Source organism: Mycteria americana, chromosome 1, assembly GCF_035582795.1.
Source record: "Mycteria americana isolate JAX WOST 10 ecotype Jacksonville Zoo and Gardens chromosome 1, USCA_MyAme_1.0, whole genome shotgun sequence".
Taxonomy (NCBI): domain Eukaryota; kingdom Metazoa; phylum Chordata; class Aves; order Ciconiiformes; family Ciconiidae; genus Mycteria; species Mycteria americana.
Window position 1 is genome coordinate 139,416,578 of NC_134365.1, and position 19,569 is coordinate 139,436,146.

Sequence of the window (19,569 nt, forward strand, 5' to 3'; positions counted from 1 at the left end):
CCTTCACTCCTTGCCTCTGCTCAGCCTTTTCAAGCTTACGCTTAGTGAAATGGCAACCCTACCTCCAGCCAAAGAGGACTAGCTAGGAGGATTGTCGAAGAGAGTTAGGCTCTGTTGTGCCAAGTTTGCCTTTAAACTCCTGGCTGAGCCCTCTGCCCTGCCGCAGAATCAGAAAAGTCTGTGTAGATAGGTATGAGAAAACGGTTGAGGCTGGTGGCTGAAACGGTGAGCTTTATTTGGCATGCAGGCCAGCTGCCCACAGCGGGGGCAAGTGGAGCATCTGCCCTTTTCCCTTGCTGCTCCTCCACTCATAGTATCACCCACACTAGTTCGAAGTGCCTTGCCATGAAAAACTAGAAAAGGAGAGCTCTTATTTTTCTTTTTGAAAAGAAGAACTGGCTTATCCAAGAGAAACAACTACTTTCTCAATATACATTAGTAAGTCACTCATTGCATCTAAAATTACTAATATAAGAAAATATTTGAGAACAGTGCCAGACTCAGACCGTTGGTTAATTTTTTTTGTTCCTGAGAATAGAATACTACTCTAGCAAAATAAGTTTCTTTTGCGCTCTTAGGTTCCTCTTTCTTTAGAGCTAGTTATATATTTAGCCTGCCTCAAAAATTCTGTTTCTTGAGGTTTTGGTTTTTTTTTTCCTTTCAATACATAAACAACATTCATTCTTTCTGTGAGATTTATTAACTGATTTTGGTATGTTGATGACAAAAATAAATGAAACTGGGGTTGTTTGAAGAATCATTGCTGTGGTCCATGACATTAAAAATTACTTTTTTTTTTAAGACTTAAGTTTTTTTGGATATACTTGTATAGGTATATCTAGATATATATGTGTAAAACTGCGCTGTGATTAATGTCTTTGATCAAAGGGCAGAGCCTCAGAAGGTCTTAGCTGCTGCAAAGCTGAACTCCACCACAGCTACTCTTTGCAGAGGTTGCTCCTCTTTCTCTGTCACCTGCAGAGCTGCTCCCCTGCTGGCAGGTGCTCTGGGACCAGGGTTAGAGCCAGAGGGGGTGCACATCACCCCTCAGAGCCCATGCACAGACATGCATACAGCCACATCAGTCTCAAGGAAATTCAAAACCAAAAATGTCTGTAGTCCAGAAGATTAGCTTTTCTGCCAGGCACTTTCTATGACTGGATCTCACTTGAAAGCAGGGTTTCATTCACAGCCACCCATGGGAAGCTGAAGTAGAGAGTCTGGGAAGGAGCAGTACTAAGAGGGAATCTGTTGTCTTTGATTTACTCCTTAAATGCATGCAGCAACTGTGGCTAAGAAGTATCTTACAGACTTTGTTCCTGGTCCTTAAGAATGTGTTTAGGAAGCATTGCCCATGCTGGTAACGTTATTCCTTTTCTTAATTGGAACAAGTGAGAAAATAGGATGTGTAGGGTGGAGGATAAGTATTACACAACCAAAGTCATGTCATAACTTATTCTTTACGTGCATCACTTACTCTGGGACATGTTTCACAATGTTTACAAAACTTAGAGTTACCCTTCAAAGTGCAGCGTGTCCCTCTCCCAGCCACCGCTGAGCTGAGTTGACATGTCCACCTACATACAACCCACTGGCAGCACCCTCACCCTTCCCTCTCCCTTTGCAGACCCAACTGAGGTGCACATCAAAACCAAAAACCAAGATGGTCATCCACAGGAGGCGCTTCATCTTTTCTCATGCCAGAAGCTACAATGGGCCTTGTGTAGAATTACAGGAGATATCCAGGGTGAAACAACAGAAAATGTGGTTCCAGCAATATCACAAGACTGGAAGCTAAAGCCACTAGCTGTTACTTCCTTTTTCATCAGACTGGTGTCTAAGTTTCCTGTAGTTAAGTATAGGCTATACATCACTTCTCCTTCCTCTTCTTGCAGCACCCCAAATTGCTGGCTGGCTTTCAAAGATGAATAATCCAGCTCTGGGATTTTGATGAGCTGGTGCCACTGCTGCATGAGGTGGGTTTTAGGACATAATAGCTTCTGTCACGGTTATGCTGTGGAACATCTGAGAGGAACATGTGAGGTGAGAAACCACAGGGAATTATGGAAGGGCTTTGAGATTTCTTTTTCCAAAGGAGGAAGGGTCAATACAACTCTTTTTTGGAAGTTCCTGCTTTTGCATCACGAATGGGAGTTCAGGATAGATAAACAAGAATACAGGTTAGTGACGGAGTTTCTCCTAGGTTAATGCTAGAACTAAAACTAAGATAAGTCATAGTCCAAGGTAATTAGGTAATTAGGTTAAGAGATTTTATTATGAACAGAATGCAGCATTCAGCTGCAATGTTCAAGAGCATAACCCTGTATGAATATAATTCTTCCATCTAGAGTGTGGATCTCAAATATTCTGGGTAAATGATGGGGAAGAATCACCTGGAAACAAGAAAACAAGAACATAAGGTAAAAACTCTCTTGTTTTATGTTTCAGGAATCTTTCCTTTGTTCTTGTACATTGAGAGTAATTTGCTGAGGGATGTCAGTTAAAAATCAGATTTCAGTTAAGTTCTTCAGTTAGCAAAGCAAAAGCATAAAAACCTAGGGCAGGAGAAGAAGACATATTCACAAAGAAGGTCTCATTGACAGTTTCTCTCTTTAATTGAAAAGTACTACACCTGTAGGAAAATAAAAGACTGGGCATGTCTGGTTTTAAGCTCTCAGAACCTCTCACTCTTGTGGAATCTTAATAAAATATTGATAAAATATATGACGACAGAGTTGCAAATATTACTATGCGGAGTATGACATAGATAAACCCAACAGCTAAGACAGTGAGACTGGAACTTAGCTTGTAAAATGAAAGAAAATATTCAGAACAAGATTCAGAAACCAAAAGCGGAAACCTTCCGTCTTACAAGCTTGCCAGATTTCCATAATTATATAATCTCTTGACAGTCCTTCAATAATGCTATTGCTAGAAAAAGACTGAAACTTTATTTCCTCAAATGTTTCTGAATTTGCACTGGCAAAGATGGTTTTGATTTTATGGGTGTTTCTCTTAAAAACAAGCTCAGTTACCTAGTTCTGCTTTTGCTCAGAATTTTGCCATTAGCAGTGTGTCTCAGTAACAATAAAGGAAGGAAAACAAAGTGCAGAGAGGTAAGGCCATGGATTTAGATCAGTGGCTATTCCAGTACCAATTCTTTGGCTCAGGACTGTATATCTTGAACAAAGATACTCTCCCACCAAAACAAAAATCAACACCCCAGTTTTACAGAACCTAGTCGGGCTTCCTACTGTCTCATACTTTGCACACCCAAATTAAGAATTTCTCACCAGGTACACATTTGATTCTCAATTTTGGCTATTTTTCTAAGTAAATAATCCCATGTATAAATAACCTCTAAGTGCTCATTAGCCAAGGAATACATGCAAGTGGCTTTTATAAGTTGGATATCCAGATTCCCTTTTCAATTTCAGCAGCAGCAGATGGACATAGTAGAAATGATTTGACTTCTCTGTGCCTTATTTTTCCCACTTATACTCCTGGAGATAATGGTGGATTAATGTGTATGTCTTTTGCATTTAGACACACAATTTATCTTCCCAAATTAGAAGGCTAACTTCCATATATATTCAATGAAGTTGAGCTCCTCCAGAGGCAACTGAGAAGAATTATAACCTAAATGACCTGAATATCTTGTTCAGAGTACATGGAGAAATTTGGCCTGTGGCTGATTTTTTCAGATGAACAGCCTATCACAGAGCTTATTTCTACAGGCAGATACTTTCAGAACAAGATTGAAAAAATGAAAAGGCAGGGGTTATTCAGAAGACAAAAAATACGTTCACTGTTTTGGAGGGCCTATTGTCCCAAAATGTGATCTACTACAGACCAAGGGCTCCTGATCTTCACGGAGTTTTTTTAAAGATGCTGTTATGGAGTTCCTTTACAGGATATTATGTTTGCTACATAGCACCCCAACTTTATTGCAGAACAAGGGCCTAAGCAAGCTAATGCTATGCTGAAATTAGACCTGCTCTGACCTCCAGAGGTCCCTTCTAACATAAATTGTTCTCGCAGGGAGACACCTGCAAGTTCCTCATATGCCAGTTCTTAAAAATAGGGAGATCAAAGAGACAGAAGAGGGTTTTATATTCATATAAACCTATGCTATAAGTAAGGATGTTTTTGCCAGTTTTCATTGATTATTCTTCTTGTGCCACAATAATGATAGTAATGTAAACAGCGCATTTTTTTGCTGATTCCACAAGAACTGTAAAAACTCAATAAATTTGCCAATTTCCTCTTCCTTTCTCTTCTTTCTGCTTCTTCCACCCCATGTGTGGTCTTTCCAGGCCATGTAGACTAAATACCAAGTCTAGCCATTGTCTGGTACAATTTCTGTAAGGAAACAGTAACTGGTGAAGTACAGTTTTGGTCATCACAGCTGGTGTTTATAGTACTTCCGATATTTTGATGTCCACATGGCATGGTTATTCAAGACCAACTTGCCACTGACTGCACGTGTAAGCCTGGAGCAGCAATCACCTCACCTAACTGAAAGTATCAGCAGTGCAGACGCCTACATCTGAGCTGGTCACCATGGGAACTCTTCACAGCTAATGGAGAGAAATCATACTTTTGGGTTGCAATTACTTTGACCCATCTTAAACCTCTGCGTTAGGATGAGATAAGTGATACTCACACAATGTCTCTACATCTCACCTCTGAAGGGAGAATGATGCATAGACCTGTTAATGCAGCTGTAGATGTCTACATTTAGGTTAGCTGAATGCCCTTACCTCCTCCTCCTCACTGACCTCACACCAGATCACAAGCTATACCATCATGAAACCCTGACGTATAGAAACCTCAGGACTCTTCAGTGTTTTGTAAATTCAGACACTGCTACACCAAGCAGGCAAGCAAGCTCCGAGGTTAAAATCCTCCTACAGTTAAAGCAATAAATTATTAGTTTGAATCTGTCAGATAACTCCTACCTTTTTGGTGGTGCTCCATTATAAAAAAAGATGCCAGGAGCAGTGGAGGGCATGCCCATTTAAGGCATTTCTTGGCTATAAACCTAACTAATCTAAATTCAAATTGTTTTTCCTGTTCAAGAAAGACTTAGATTGAGCTTGTGCCCACCAATTAAACACTCTTAGCTACTATGTATGAAACTACCTAAAAAAAGCCTCAAACCCAGTTGTTCTATGAGTACAGAGGTAATCTTCAGTCTGCAAAGCACACATGGTCCAGGAGAGTATGTGGCCCCCTTCTAGCATACCCTGAAGCATTCAGAGAGAAGGATGTAGGCCTGCCTCAGCAAACTGGGCTGGTACCTCCCCCCAAAGCATGGTAACTACCCAGGGTTGTCACGGGACAGAGAAACGGGGTGAGGAGGGGGGCAGGAATTGTTGTCTTTAGCTAAAAAAAAGAAAACTTGGTGTTTCAGTCAGTCTTCCTTGATCCCTCCTTATTCCTCTGGCCTTGCTTTTTGTAGGGCAAGGATGCAGGTATCAGGAAGGGTTTTGTTACATGAAAACAGCTGTGGGCTCTTCTCCCGGGGACTTGGTCGCTGGCCGAGAGTGCTGGCCCCAGCAGTGGGCAGTGCCGTGCCAGCAGACCGCTCGTTTCCCACTGCAGACCGCAGTGCCCTTCCCTGTCTCTCCTGGGTACCCTCAGAAGTGTTGGTGCAGCATCCCTGGCCTCTCTGCGGTCTTGCGCTGCACCACGCATAGGCCCCTTGCCATACCATAAGCTCGGACTTTTGTATATACATGCATTGCTACTCATGCCATACCCATCCTTTGGATGCTTCTCAATGGAAGAGGAGAAAATACTTCTCCGATGAACCTTGGAAGGGCCAGGTGACCTTGTGCCCCTGCCCTAATCAACTAGGCTGAGAAAGAGTATCTGCTCTGGGTAGAAATGGTGTGGGGAGGCAGAGGGAGATGGTGTGGGAGTAACTGAGGAGCAGAGGTTCCTGTTTCAAGCATTACCTTATGAAGAGAGTCATATTACAGGTCATGTTGTCATATTTAGAGAGACAGATGGTTTAGGCTTACCAACAGAACCATCAGAAAGATACGTTATTAAAATATAACCATAAAACTCCCATTTTTTAACTAGGCCCTCCTCTTTTTCCTACTTCCGTTCTTAATCAATAAAAGTGCTGTGACAAATTGGGAAGAAAAAAACCCTTGTTATCTGTAATATTATTATATGAAGCTTGGTTTTCTTGTTTGTATTTGTGTTCTTGTCTGTCTGGTTGCCTACAATTAAATCAAAGAGGGGCCATTTAAAGAAAGGACCAGGCAGAACAGGTAGGTGAGGAAATGCAGGAGGCAGCTGAAATAAACAGGTTCCAAGCAGTTAAGAGCGTCGGTTTCCCACCAGCCAGAGCTCTCACCGAGACTTGTTGCCAGAAAAGGGCTTTGAGAGAGCGGGGAGAAGTTGCCTGGACTGTTCTGCGGACAGGAGCGCCCGGCAAGGGGAGAGCGTGCTGCTCCTCCCAAAATAGAGATCATCACAGCAAGCAGAGAGCTCACCCTGCCACGCACAGCGGTTTAGGCTGCCATTACAAAAAGCTTCAGCTGAAATACTGTCACGTGTTTGATGAGGCTGTGCTGTGAACCGGAGCAGGGAACAGGCCCAAGTGTTTATGTTTCTGAGCAGTGTTTCTTCCTTTTTTCAGCATGTCTTGGAAGTCAGACCCGTTCCCAGCTCAGGTTTTTAGTGGTGCCCCAGCAGCTGCTGTGGGAGAGGGACCTGCCTGGGGAATGAGGAGGAGAAGGAGGGCTTGAAGCTGCTCTGGAGCACCACAGCGCGGCTAAAGAAACAGTGGGATGGATGCTTTCCTTGTATGACTTGGTCTTACATGTTTTGCACTTTGAGGGACTGTGTTTTGTTCTGGAGAAAGTCTGGGCAGGTGGAGGCGAGTCAGTCACTTTAGCATGTCCTCAGGCCCCAGCCCTGGCTGGACCGCTAACACCATCCCAGTTGATACACAAGGGGTTGTAACACAGGACCTGGGTGGAAACAGGGAAGCTGCTCCTAGAGCTGACGACCAAACACTGGAGAGGAGCCCTGAGTCCTCAAGGAGAAGCCAGCTCAGCCATCAGCCAAGGAGGTAGGTCAGAGTGAAGAGGTTACTTCGAAATTATCAGTAAATGCTTCTTAACTTCTATCATCCCTAGTTTAGCTGTCTTTTGCTCTGTTCTTTCCACCTCTTCCACTTTCTCTTTTTACTTTTTACCTTCCTTTCTTTGTCTCTTCCCACTTCCTCTTTGTTTTAATTGATTTTCTCCATCTGCCTTGTGCTTCTCCCTCAGCCTATCTGCTGTGCTTCTCCCCCTCCTCGCTCCCATGCAGCAGCTCCACGCACAAGGACTCCCTTTATCTTGTAACTCCTTCTGACCCACAACCTGCCAGCCCTTCTGAATTTGTTTCTCACATACCTTCCTATTTTAGCCCATACACGTTCTTCAAAGTCTCTTCAGATTTATGAGCTTTTTGACAATGCAACAGCAGGGGAGCTCCCGTACCACACCCAAGCACCTGACAGCAGTCCCACCAGAACTTCCTTGCCCCAGCAATTAGGGCTGTTGCCCACTCAGATAGAAGTGGTAGGCTCAGCAGCTGTAAGCCCGAGACAAAAAGATAATAATTCTTACATTTTCCCAACTCCTAAAATTGAAGCATGAGCTTTGCTTAGGGTATTTGCTGAGACAAATGTGTCGGCAAATGCTTTTCTTGCTTTTCATAAATACACCAAATACAGAAACTATCATTTTCTATTAAAATCACATTTACTCCAACAGTGATCTGAACAGCAGCAACTTTAGGCACCGCCAAACTCCTCCCGGCAGTCTGTGTACTAGAGTAAGCTGAGCAAGTGTCTCACCCACACTTGACCCAACCACAGGAGATGCTGGAGGCCTCCAGTGAACCGAAAGCTGGAAGTGGTGATTCTGTTCTAAACCAGGGACTTCCAGTGGGTAGTGCATCTTCTCTTGCTGTGCAGCAATCAATGCCAAGCAAGGCACATGTCAGCTAAACATCTGTGCTGGCAACAGTTTCTGTTCAATCTTGTCATAGCAAAACAAGTGAACTATCAGCTTTGGGACTAATTGTGCATTTCGTTTTGGGGTACAATATCACAACTACATTTATCCTCCATGCTTCAACGGTTTCTCCAAATGAAGTTTAGGATCTTTTGCTCACCGTGCATCATAACAATACTTACAGGGAAGGGTAGAGCTAAACAGTTTCTTGGAGAAGCTTGTTGTAAGCCATGGTGTTGCTCGTAGCTATTGCATTTCTCAGGCACTGCCAGAAGTAGGGCTGAGATCGAGGGTTAGTTGGCCATTCCAGGACAGAACTTCTGCACAGCCTCTTCCTCAGCTGGACATATCGGGACTTCTGCAGAACCTTCTCAAGAAATATCAAGATAATGACATCCATTTTTTCATCTAGAAGCCGCTGGTGGGCCATGTAAAACGTTGTCTTGAAGCTGCCACTTTTAATATACTTGTTGGTCAGCACAAATATGGTCTTTTTGCTCAGCTGAATGCTCTGCGAAAGGTTGTCAAAGACTGGCTGTCCTGGGAGCCAGTCCCGTTCTTCCAGGCATAAATTGAACTGTTTGGCTTTTCGATCTTCCAACCTTTCAACCAGTTCTGTCAGCACCCACTCATTCACAGCTGGATCTTTATTGTCATAGGCAATAAAAGCATCGTAGCAAGCATCCGGTAAAGATAAACGCCGATAGCCCTTCAACTTAGCTGTGCAGTAATGGTAACTATACCACACATCCCAGAAATAGAGATGGCTCATCACTGCGAACACCATAAAGCCTAGGACAGTTGAAGCTGACAGAGCATACAGGATCAAATACGAGGTGTCCAGCTCACAGGTATACAGATCCAAGAAAACCACACTCCTTCCTTTATGGGCCCCTGGGCCAGCACAGGTCACGTCTGTGGCCAGAAGAGGAATAGTCACTTGAGTCTGATTGATCCACCAAACAAACCACACGGCATCACAATTGCACTTGAAAGGATTGCCATGCAAAAGCAACATCTTCAGGTTGTTAATGACATTTTCAGGGAAGCTAGATTTCTTAATTATTTGGATCTTGTTTGAACTGAGGTCCAAGTATTTCAATTTAAAAGCACCTCTGAGAAAATGTTTGGTTAGCCGTTGAATGCGATTGTTTTGGAGCATCAGTTCTTCGAGTGTTGAAGAGCAATTGGACAGTTCTCGGGGAACAGTAGCCAGAAGGTTATTGCTGAGGTCCAGAGTTACTAGTTTCCTCAGATAGTGGAGGTTTCTCCAGTTGAAACTCTTCATCCGGTTATTGGTTAAGTTGAGGATCTTGAGTTCTGGAGGCATAGCTTCAAAAACACCATGAGGCAAAAAACTGAGCGAGTTGAAGGAAATATCCAGTTGTTCCAGGCTGGTCAGATTCTTGAAGAATGACAAGTATCTAGCATTCCCATCCATCCATAAAACATCTAAACGATTTCCTCTGAATTCTAAAATTTGAAGAGACTGGCTTTCCATTCCTGTGTTAAAAGAGGTAGAAATCTCATTCTCATTCATCATCAGCTTCTTGAGATAAGCCAAGTTTTTCATAAAACTGAGCACGTGAGTAACACCTTCTGCCAGAAAATAATGTTTGTTATTGCTCAGGTCTAGAATTTCTAAAAGTTTTAGCTCTTTGAATGCAGTTGAGTATAGCAAGTCAATCCTGTTGTTAGAAAAATCCAGATATTTCAATCCAGACAAGTAGGAGAATTCACTTCCATTTAAAGTTTGACTTATTGCATTATCTGACAAGTTGAGGCATCTGAGGAAACTAAGTCCCTGGAAGTCTGAGGGGTTAATAAAAAATATGTTGTTTCTGCTTAAATCCAGAGTTTCTCCATATTTCAGGCAGTCTTCCTTAACTGAAGATCTGTAGGAAGCAGCTTCTTTGTCTTTGGACCTGCAACTTCGCCCATACTCATCATACCTGAAATAATGCATCTCTTGTAATACTTGCCTGTTGTATTGCTCTACTGAAATCCTAGGATTAGAGCAAAATCCATAAAAGTTGCTTTCAGCTGAAGAAGGAGAAATTTTATTCACTGAGAGGTCTATGAATTTAAGAGCTGGGAATTCTTTGAACATTCTCAGGTCAGCAACTTTAATAAAATTAGTCCCAAGATCCAACACTGTTAGATTTCTAAGACTGAGCAATGGATCTAGATTTCCTTCTCTCAGTTCTTTAAAGACATAACCCCTGAGCCTCAGAGTTTCCAGGTTAGAGAGGGAGGAAAATGTCTTAGACAGATTCAAGGATGGAGAATACATCTGCAGTTCAAAATTAAAGGACAGATCAAGCTCTACAAGGCTGGGGACAAACTTCAAAAACTGAGCATCTCCAATCTCCTTTATGAGGAAATTCTGGGAGAGGTCAAGCTCTTTGAGATTCCTGATGTTTTTAAACCAGCTGCTGGGTATGCTCTGAAGAGAGTTACTGTGAAGTCGCAAAATTCTTAAATTTTTCAAGGAATAAAAAGCCTTTGAATGTATCTCAATTGTGCTCCTGGGGCAGGGAATACAAGGATATGGGGCATTATAGCAACGTGGACAATTACCACTTAGATCAAGAATTTCTAGGTTGTGAAGGGCACTTAAATCATGTTCTTGAATCACTTGAATCATGTTATTGTAAATATACAATTCCTTTAAAGTAGATGACAAATTGGGTGGAATATGAGTTAAGTTGTTTGACTTCAGGGATAGTATTGTTAATTTTTTCAGCTCCAGAAAGGCTGTTTGTTCGATTTCAAATGAAACATTGCATGGATTACGGTAGTAACAGTTCTGTCCCAGGTACAATATTTCTATGTTTCCTAGCTCTGACAAATTGGCTTTTTGGATAGAAAAGATACTGTTTGCTTCCAGGCTCAGCAGACTTAAAGTAGTAGGAAGACCCCGAGGTATTTCTAACAGCTGGTTTGCATCCAAATACAATGACTTCAACCTTGTCAGTGCAGCAAAACTGCCATTCTCAATCTTCGGTGTCACGGTGCACACGTGATCTTTGGGCCCCATTCTGACAGGCACACAGTTGCATCTGAAGTCAATCTCCACGAGGTTTTCAAGATGAGCAAAGGATGTTGGATAGATATGGGGAATATGGTTAATACTCAGGGTAAGGTTGGTAGCATTTGCAGGGATCCCTCTGGGGACTTCCATGAGACGCCGGTCGGTGCAGTCCACTATCACAGTACCTTCAGAGGCTTTAACATCACAGGGTAAACTTTTGGGAAACCAAGCTCCTGACAGCAGTATCGGAAATAGGAAGAGCAAGACAAACACAAAAAATGCATTTGACATCTTTGCATGAGGTACCTAAAAATAAGGAAATAGGGAGGTATTAATTTAATGCAATGAGAACATGTCACACGACATCAGATGAAGCATGTACTGGGTCAGACCAAATATAGAGGTAACCTGAAGTCCTGTCTCTCACATTGGCTAGAAGTGGATGTGCAGGTAGGATTGTAAGATTGGGGAAGGCATATGTTGGTATTTCCCCAAATGCTTTCTTTACTTTCTTATCACTAAGTACTGTAGTGTTAAGATAAATATCACTCTCTAAATAATTAATCATTAAAAAAAAATCTACTGAAAAAATGACAAGGCAGGGGATTAAAGGATACATCTCTGTGAATTTTCTTTTTTTAAGGGGAAACAAGCATTGTTAAACATCCAGCAGACTGTCATTGTATAATAGCGTAAATGAGCAAAGTTAATTTTCGAAGCATATGAAGGATAAAGAAAATCTATAGTCATTTAAAAGCTAGTGTAAATTTTCAAAACCACACTAACAGGTGAGTGCCTAATTTAAATTTCACCTTATCATAAGGATTCTTAGAATCATAGAATATAATAATAGAATCATTTATGTTGGAAAAGACCCTTAACATCATCGAGTCCAACCATTAACATAGCACTGCCAAGTCCACCACTAAACCATGTCCCTAAGTGCCACATCTACATGTCTTTTAGATACCTCCAGGGATGGGGACCCAACCACTTCCCTGGGCAGCCTGTTCCAATGCTTGACAACCCTTTCGGTGAAGAAATTTTTCCTAATATCCAGTCTAAACCTCCCCTGGCACAACTTGAGGCCATTTCCTCTCGCCCTATCACTTGTTACCTGGGAGAAGAGACTGACACCCACCTCGCTACAGCCTCCTTTCAGGTAGTTGTAGAGAGCAATAAGGTCTCCCCTCAGCCTCCTTTTCTCTGGACTAAACAACCCCAGTTCCCTCAGCCACTCCTCAGAAGACTTCTGCTCCAGACCCTTCACCAGCTTCCTTGCCCTTCTCTGGACACGCTCCAGCACCTCCATGTCTCTCTTGTAGTGAGGGGCCCAAAACTGAACACAGCATTCGAGGTGCGGCCTCACCTGTGCCGCGTACAGGGGGACGATCACTTCCCTAGTCCTGCTGGCCACACGATTCCTGATACAAGCCAGGATGCTGTTGGCCTTCTTGGCCACCTGGGCACACTGCTGGCTCATATTCAGCCGGCTGTCCAACAACACCCCCAGGTCCTCTTCCACCTGGCAGCTTTCCAGCCACTCTTCCCCAAGCCTGTAGAGTTGCATGGGGTTGCTGTGGCCCAAGTGCAGGACCCGACACTTGGCCTTGTTGAAGCTCATACAATTGGCCTCAGCCCATCGATCCAGCCTGTCCAGATGCCTCCAAAGAGCCTTCCTACCCTCCAGCAGATCAACACTCCCGCACAACTTGGTGTCATCTGCCAACTTACTGAGGGTGCCCTCGATGCCCTCGTCCACATCGTTGATAAAGATATTAAACAGAACTGGCCCAATACTGAGCCCTGGGGAACACCACCTGTGACCGGCCACCAACTGGATTTAACTCCATTCACCACCACTCTCTGGGCTCGGCCATCCAGCCAGTTTTTTACCCAGCAAAGAGTACGCCCATCCAAGCCATGAGCAGCCAGTTTCTCCAGGAGAATGCTGTGGGAAACGGTGTCAAAGGCTTTACTAACGTTTAGGTAGACAACATCCACAGCCTCTCCCTCATCCACTAAGCGGGTCAGCTTGTCACAGAAGGACATCAGGTTACTCAAGCAGGACCTGCCTTTCATAAACCCATGCTGGCTGGGCCTGATCACCTGGTTGTCCCGTACGTGCTGTGTCATAGCACTCAAGATCATCTGCTCCATAACCTTCCCTGGCACCAAGGTCAGACTGACAGGCCTGCGGTTCCCCGGTTCCTCTTTCTGGCCCTTCTTGTAGATGGGCATCACATTTGCTGACTTCCAGTCAACTGGGACCTCCCCGGATAGCCAGGACTGCTGATAAAGGATTGAAAGTGGCTTGGTGAGCACTTCTGCCAGCTCCCTCAGTAACCTCGGGTGGATCCCACCTGCCCCCATAGACTTGTGTGTGTCTAAGTGGTGCAGCAGGTCACTAACCATTTCCCTTTGGATTATGGGGGCTTCATTCTGCTTCCTGTCCCTGTCTTCCAGCTCAGTGCGCTGGTACCCCGAGAACAACTGGTCTTTACTATTAAAGACTGAGGCAAAGAAGGCATTAAGTACCTCAGCCTTTTCCTCAGCCTTTGTCACTGTGTTTCCCCCCCCCATCCACTGAGGGATGGAGATTCTCTTTAGCCCTCCTTTTGTTGTTAATGTATTTAGAGAAACATTTTTACTGTCTTTTACCGCAGTAGCCAGATTAAGTTCCAGTTGGGTGTTGGCACTTCTAATTTTCTCCCTGCATAACCTCACGACATCCTTGTAGTCCTCCTGAGTGGCCTGCCCTTTCTTCCAAAGGTCATAAACTCTCTTTTTTTTTTTTCCCCGAGATCCAGCCAAAGTGCTCTGTTCAGCCAGGCCGGTCTTCTTCCCCACCTGCTCATCTTTCGACACATGGGGACAGCCTGCTCCTGCGCCCTTAAGATTTCCTTCTTGAAGGATGTCCAGCCTTCCTGGACTCCTTTGCCCTTCAGGACTGCCTCCCAAGGGACTCTGTCAACCAGGCCCCTAAACAGGCCAAAGTCTGCCCTCCAGAAGTCCAAGGTAGCAGTTCTGCTGACCCCGCTCCTTACTTCTCCAAGAATCAAAAACTCTCTCATTTCATGATCGCTATGCCCAAGATGGCCTCCAGCTGTCACATCACCCACCAGTCCTTCTCCATTCACAAACAACAGGTCCAGCGGGGCACCTTCCCTAGCTGGCTCCCTCACCAGCTGTGTCAGGAAGTTATCATCTTCCACACACTTCAGGAACCTCCTAGACTGTTTCCTCTCCGCTGCATTGTATTTCCAGCAGACATCTGGTAAGTTGAAGTCCCCCACAAGAACAAGGGCTAGCAGTCGTGAGACTTCTCCCAGCTGCTTATAGAATATTTCATCTGTCTCTTCATCCTGGTTGGGTGGTCTAGAACAGACTGCCACCATGATAGCTGCCTTACTGGCCTTTCCCCTCATTCTTAACCATAAACACTTGACCCTTTCATCACCACCATCAAGCTCTAAACAATCAAAACACTCCCTAACGTACATACAGGGCTACCCGACTTCCTCACCTTCCTTGCCTCTGCCTTCTGAACAGTTTACAGCCATCCATTGCAGCACTCCAGTTGCACGAGTCATCCCACCATGTTTCCATGACAGCAACTATATCACATTTTTCCTGCTGCACAATGGCTTCCAGCTCCTGCTGTTTGTTGCCCATGCTGCATGCATTGTGTAGATGAACTTCAGGTGGGCTATGCATCCTGCCACCTTTTTTGGTGGAGAAGCCCTAATTCCTATGTGACTGTTCTTAGGTGCTTCTGTGGTTTCTAACACATCAACAACACTTGCATCTTTGCTGCCGCATGGATCTAAGCCCCCTACCCCGACTGAGATGGCTAAGGAGCATTCATTGTTGCTCTAACAGGCTTGACTTTTTACTCTGTTGCATTTCAAATGCACAGGTGTCACCACTACGGACCCCAGTCCCCCAGGGCTCTCAGTTTAAAGCTCATTTCACCAAGTTTGCTAGCCTGTTGGCAAAGATTGCTTTGCCTTTTCTTGTGTGGTCGATTCCATCTCTCCCTAGCAGGTTATAGTAATCAAAGAGTGTCCCATGATCATGAAAGCCAAAAGCCTGATGAAAGCACCAGCCACGTAGCCAAGTGTTGATTTGCATGATGTGTCTCTTCCTGCCTGCACCCTTTTGTCTAGCTGGTAAAACAGAGGAAAAGATAACCTAAGCACCTATCCCTTTCAGTCACACCCCCAGAGCTTTGTAGTCTTGCTTGGTTCTGCTGAAGTTGCAGCTTGCCATGTCATTTGTGCCCACATGAAAGAGTGTCTAGTAAGTGTCACAAATGGATGTATTGTTGACCTAAGCCAGTCAATGGCTATACTTCCATATGGTTTAATACCAGCTTGCATTTTTAGTGTCCAATAAGGACAGAGGGCCAAGAGGGCACTGTATCAATGTGAAGTGTAAAAATGAAAATCAAAGACAGATTTATGATTGAGCATGTCCCATAAAAGACTAATAATCAGTAAATAATTAGAGCCAAAATGCTACAGGCATTTAAAGAACCTTCAAAACATGCTCTCTGCCTGTCAAGTCTTTGTGGTCTTGCCCACTTTATAGATTTGTGTGTATTATGGGAAGACCAAAAAGCTTTTAAGATTTCACAACATACTAGTTACTTCCTCAGCAGCAGTCAATGTCAAAGAAACCCTGTCCCTCTGGCCAGAGGCAGCCAGTCAGGCAAGCAGACTGCCAGCCTTGGCTTGCCTAGCACAGGGGCTATGACCATTTTGCTGCCTTGCACAGCTTCTTAACTGCCTGTGTCTGATGCTGGTCAAGAGATTTAAAGACAATGAAACCCAGAATAATCAACATCATCATTTTTCCCTGGAAAACTCAGTGTTGAAGGCTTGGAGATGCATGGCACACAGAATGCTCTTAAATAACCAGGATTACTTATGCATGGAATAATATTGACTAAACGCGAATACCCAGTTAAGCAGCTGAAAATCAGATGGTTAGGTAAAGTGTTCAAGCTACATGGAAATGTTTTTTCTCTTTAGCTGGAACATAAGAAAATACAAAGACCTGCTCAAACAGTATGTGAGAACCCTGTTGAGTGTTGCCTAAGACATGCCTTGCAGGTAACGCAGACTTGGAGATTAACTGAGGCTTCCTGTTGTACGTTCTGTTTACTTAGACCACTGTGTCCCCTGTATAACTTTGTGTTTCTGCATTACCGTAGGTAACTATGCTAAACCTACCTATGCATCTGTGTATCTGGAAGAGTGCTCTACTGACTAGCAGGGCAGCAGATGTGAGAGAAGCCAGATCAAGTCTCACACAGCACCGCACTTCTGCTGTCTAGATTCAACAGCCAAATGGAGTCACTTTGGGGATTTGTTCAGTCAGCTTTTGAATACAAAGGTTCAGTATAGAAGGAAAAAATGTAAAAGTCCACTGCAGACCTTGAATTCAGTGTAGTCACATGAGATTCGTATCAGTAATCTGGTACTGTACTACACCACAGCCTTTCCTCTACCATGATTTCCTTTCCCATTGCCAGGAAGTGCTACAGCACTTTCTTCTTTTCTGCAGATCCTCAGGAAAAAGGCATGTAGCTAAATGTCCCAGCTGGTAGCCATGAGTATCATTCATACAATTACTCAGGGAAAGCTAACCTGGACTAACCCGGCCATGCCTGTGAATTCACATTCCATTATTTTCAACTCTTGTGAAGTCATTTGTTAAGAATCAAAATAACCTTCATTTGGTTTATAGCAATTCACCTTGGAAACTCACCTAGATGGAGGCCACTGGGTAAGACAGTTCACCAGTGTCTTCAGTACGGTCTAACCAATCAACTTTAGGGGACGATTAACTTTTCTGGTTTCCTGATGTAGAAAAGCACTTGGATGAAAATGATGAATAAGAATAATCAGAGTAAGTGGGGAGCTAATTGGGAGAAGATAAAATGCATTCATTTCCTCCTACCACCCTACCTTTTTTTTAGAACTCTTTTTCCTCCACTAATATGGGCAGGGATGTGGGAGGGAGAAAGAAGGGCTCTACCATTGATATTAATTACATGGAAAACTGAAGGTCTTTCTTTGAATGACAAGGCACATTGCCAAAGAAAAACCTGGATATCTTCTTGTAAATATTTTGCCTTCCTTCTTTTCCAAGGGACACACTATGTTATGCATGTAAAAGACTTTATTAGATTAATGAAAAACCAAAGCATGCCTATCCTAACCAAATGGCCCATGGTGCCCCAGCTCCTGCCTACCTCCATCTCTTGCTTTACCAGACCAACATAGCCCAGGGGCCAGGGTTGTTAGCCAAGGCAGGTGCCCATGGAGCATGGCAGAGAGGTCGCAGGGAAACCACAGAGACTCTCTGCACCGCAGGGCATGTCTCACCATCACATAGATACCATTTACTTTTATCCGTCAATGCACGCCACGGCAGACTGTGAAGTGCTGACCCTCGCCAGCCACGGACACAGTACCTGTGTCCACAGTACCTGCAGCCACTGAGGGAAATACTGACAACCACCGTGGATCAAACTCCAGCAGCCTGTCTTCCTTTAAAAGAAGGAAGGAAAACCTCTGCTGCTAACTGGGGGTCAAACCACAGATTTGCTGTGCTTGAGGAAAAGTTAATTAGAATCAACCTTTAAAGATTTGCTAAACCAAATTAAAACCCTCTCTCCAAGCACTAGAGCAGGACTTGGGCAAGGTGAGAATGCAGTCTAGATCGCCACAAACTTTCTACACGAACTCATACTCGGCCACAGAACTCAGGCACTTAATTTTAGGTGCTTACCTAAGCTCCTCAGTTCCTTGCCATCAACCTGGGCTGCACTGACATTCAAGAGAGAGAGGGAGAGAGGAGAGAGAGGCCCCTCTGCAGGCACTGCTCAGCTCTGGACATGGAGGGAGGTCTGCCTGACTACATGCTGAACAGAGACTAACACTGCAGGTTTAGGTGCCTCAAATTAGATGTAATGAATCTGGGCCTTAAAAGTCTTCATAAATATGATTGTAGGTTTCTTAACAAGTCAAAAAATGCCTTTTGAGACGTTTGCAATGCTCAGATTTTGAACTCTCACATATTGCAGTGTTTTTAGGAACCTAAGTGTTGTTGCAGAGCCAGCCTAGCTCCTACCATCTTTGTGCTTCATTTCTTTGTATATCATTCCGTTTCCTGATACTCTTTTAATGCATTAGCCATTTTAACTGTAGACTGTTACATTCTGGTGCTATGTGTAACACTTTATGTATGTTATAGTACCAGAACAAATTTTAAAAATGTTTTAATTAGAAGAAACAAGCAATGCTGACTTGTGCAACATCTTTGCAATGAGAAGCTAGCTTAGAAGTACAGCTACAGTATGCATGTGAACTGTCCTTTTCTCTGTGATCTACACTTGATCTAATCTGCTGAGCTTAACTAGCACATGCACAAACCCATGGTGATTTAGGGTATTCTTAAAATATTCAGCAACAATACAGCTAGGTGTTTCTGAAGGAATTTTTTCTGTAGGTGTTCCATATGTATTTTAAGAGGTAAAAGAGGGAAAGGCTAGAGAAAAAAGAACACCTCAGAAGTTATAGCAATTTGAAAAGACATTATTATATTAGTTCTGTAGGACAGTAGTACAAATAAATGCTAGCCAGTTAGTACTAGCACAAATAAATGCTTTCCTTTCCTGTCATTATGTATTGCAGCTTCTAACCACAATAGTAAATTTGAACATTTAGAAAGCAGAAATATGTTCTTGAAAGTCTTCCACAACAGTTCTAGTCAAAGAGGTCTAAGAGCAAATTTAAAATGAAATTTTAACCTACCATTTTCTGTGTGCTTCCCGGTCTGGCAGATTTGTCGTTGGAGGAGACTGTAAATCAGAGCAGAATAAAACAGCATAAAAGAGGCCCCCACAGGTTCAGGTGAGGTGCAGAGGAGACTATAAAATGACATATATAAAATGACATCTATAAAAAGAACTCACTCAAGATAACAGCAGTAATCATTACTCTATCACTACACTTCAGCTGGACTGCGACTTGAGAAATAATTAAATGTGAAACAACTGCTGCAACCTACTTCCTCAAACATTTGCACTTAAAATTAAAACAGCAGTACCTCAGTTACTCCTCCACCCCCCACAAAAATAACTGAGTACTCTTATTTTTTCCCTTTTAAGCAAATTCTCACATGACTCATACATCCATGCACTGTTGTGACAAAAGTTTTTTTCCTTTTGGTCTCATATGTTGCAATTTGCTCTCTTCTTTGCTACTTTTGAACACAGTTTTCATTTCAAACTGTGCATTTTACCTAGCTACAGTGTCATACCATAAAGAACTATAATAAGACCTACTCCAAGAAGATGAATATCCTAGCTGCAGGGAACCCCAGAGGAGGGCAATTGCAAAATATGTGGCAACAGAGAGTAAGATCAATCAGCTAGGAGACAAATGCGTTACATAAGGGTAAAATTCACTTCAGAAAACTAAGAGTTGCAGAAGC

The 19,569-nt window shown here is 43.4% G+C and overlaps 1 protein-coding gene across 2 annotated transcripts; it reads right to left on the minus strand.

Annotated features, from left to right (window-relative positions):
- Positions 1–8,223: 8,223 nt before the first annotated feature.
- TLR7 (toll like receptor 7) lies at positions 8,224–19,017 on the minus strand. 2 transcript variants are annotated; one of them, XM_075491901.1, is made up of 2 exons: positions 18,862–19,017; positions 8,224–11,367 (listed from the first exon to the last, which is right to left on the minus strand). In XM_075491901.1, the coding sequence occupies exons 1-2, from the start codon at positions 19,015–19,017 to the stop codon at positions 8,224–8,226; spliced, it is 3,300 nt and encodes a 1,099-aa protein (XP_075348016.1). The 2 variants fall into 2 exon arrangements, with proteins under 2 accessions (XP_075348016.1, XP_075348017.1); XM_075491902.1 differs by having other exon boundaries at positions 18,888–18,918.
- Positions 19,018–19,569: the final 552 nt, after the last annotated feature.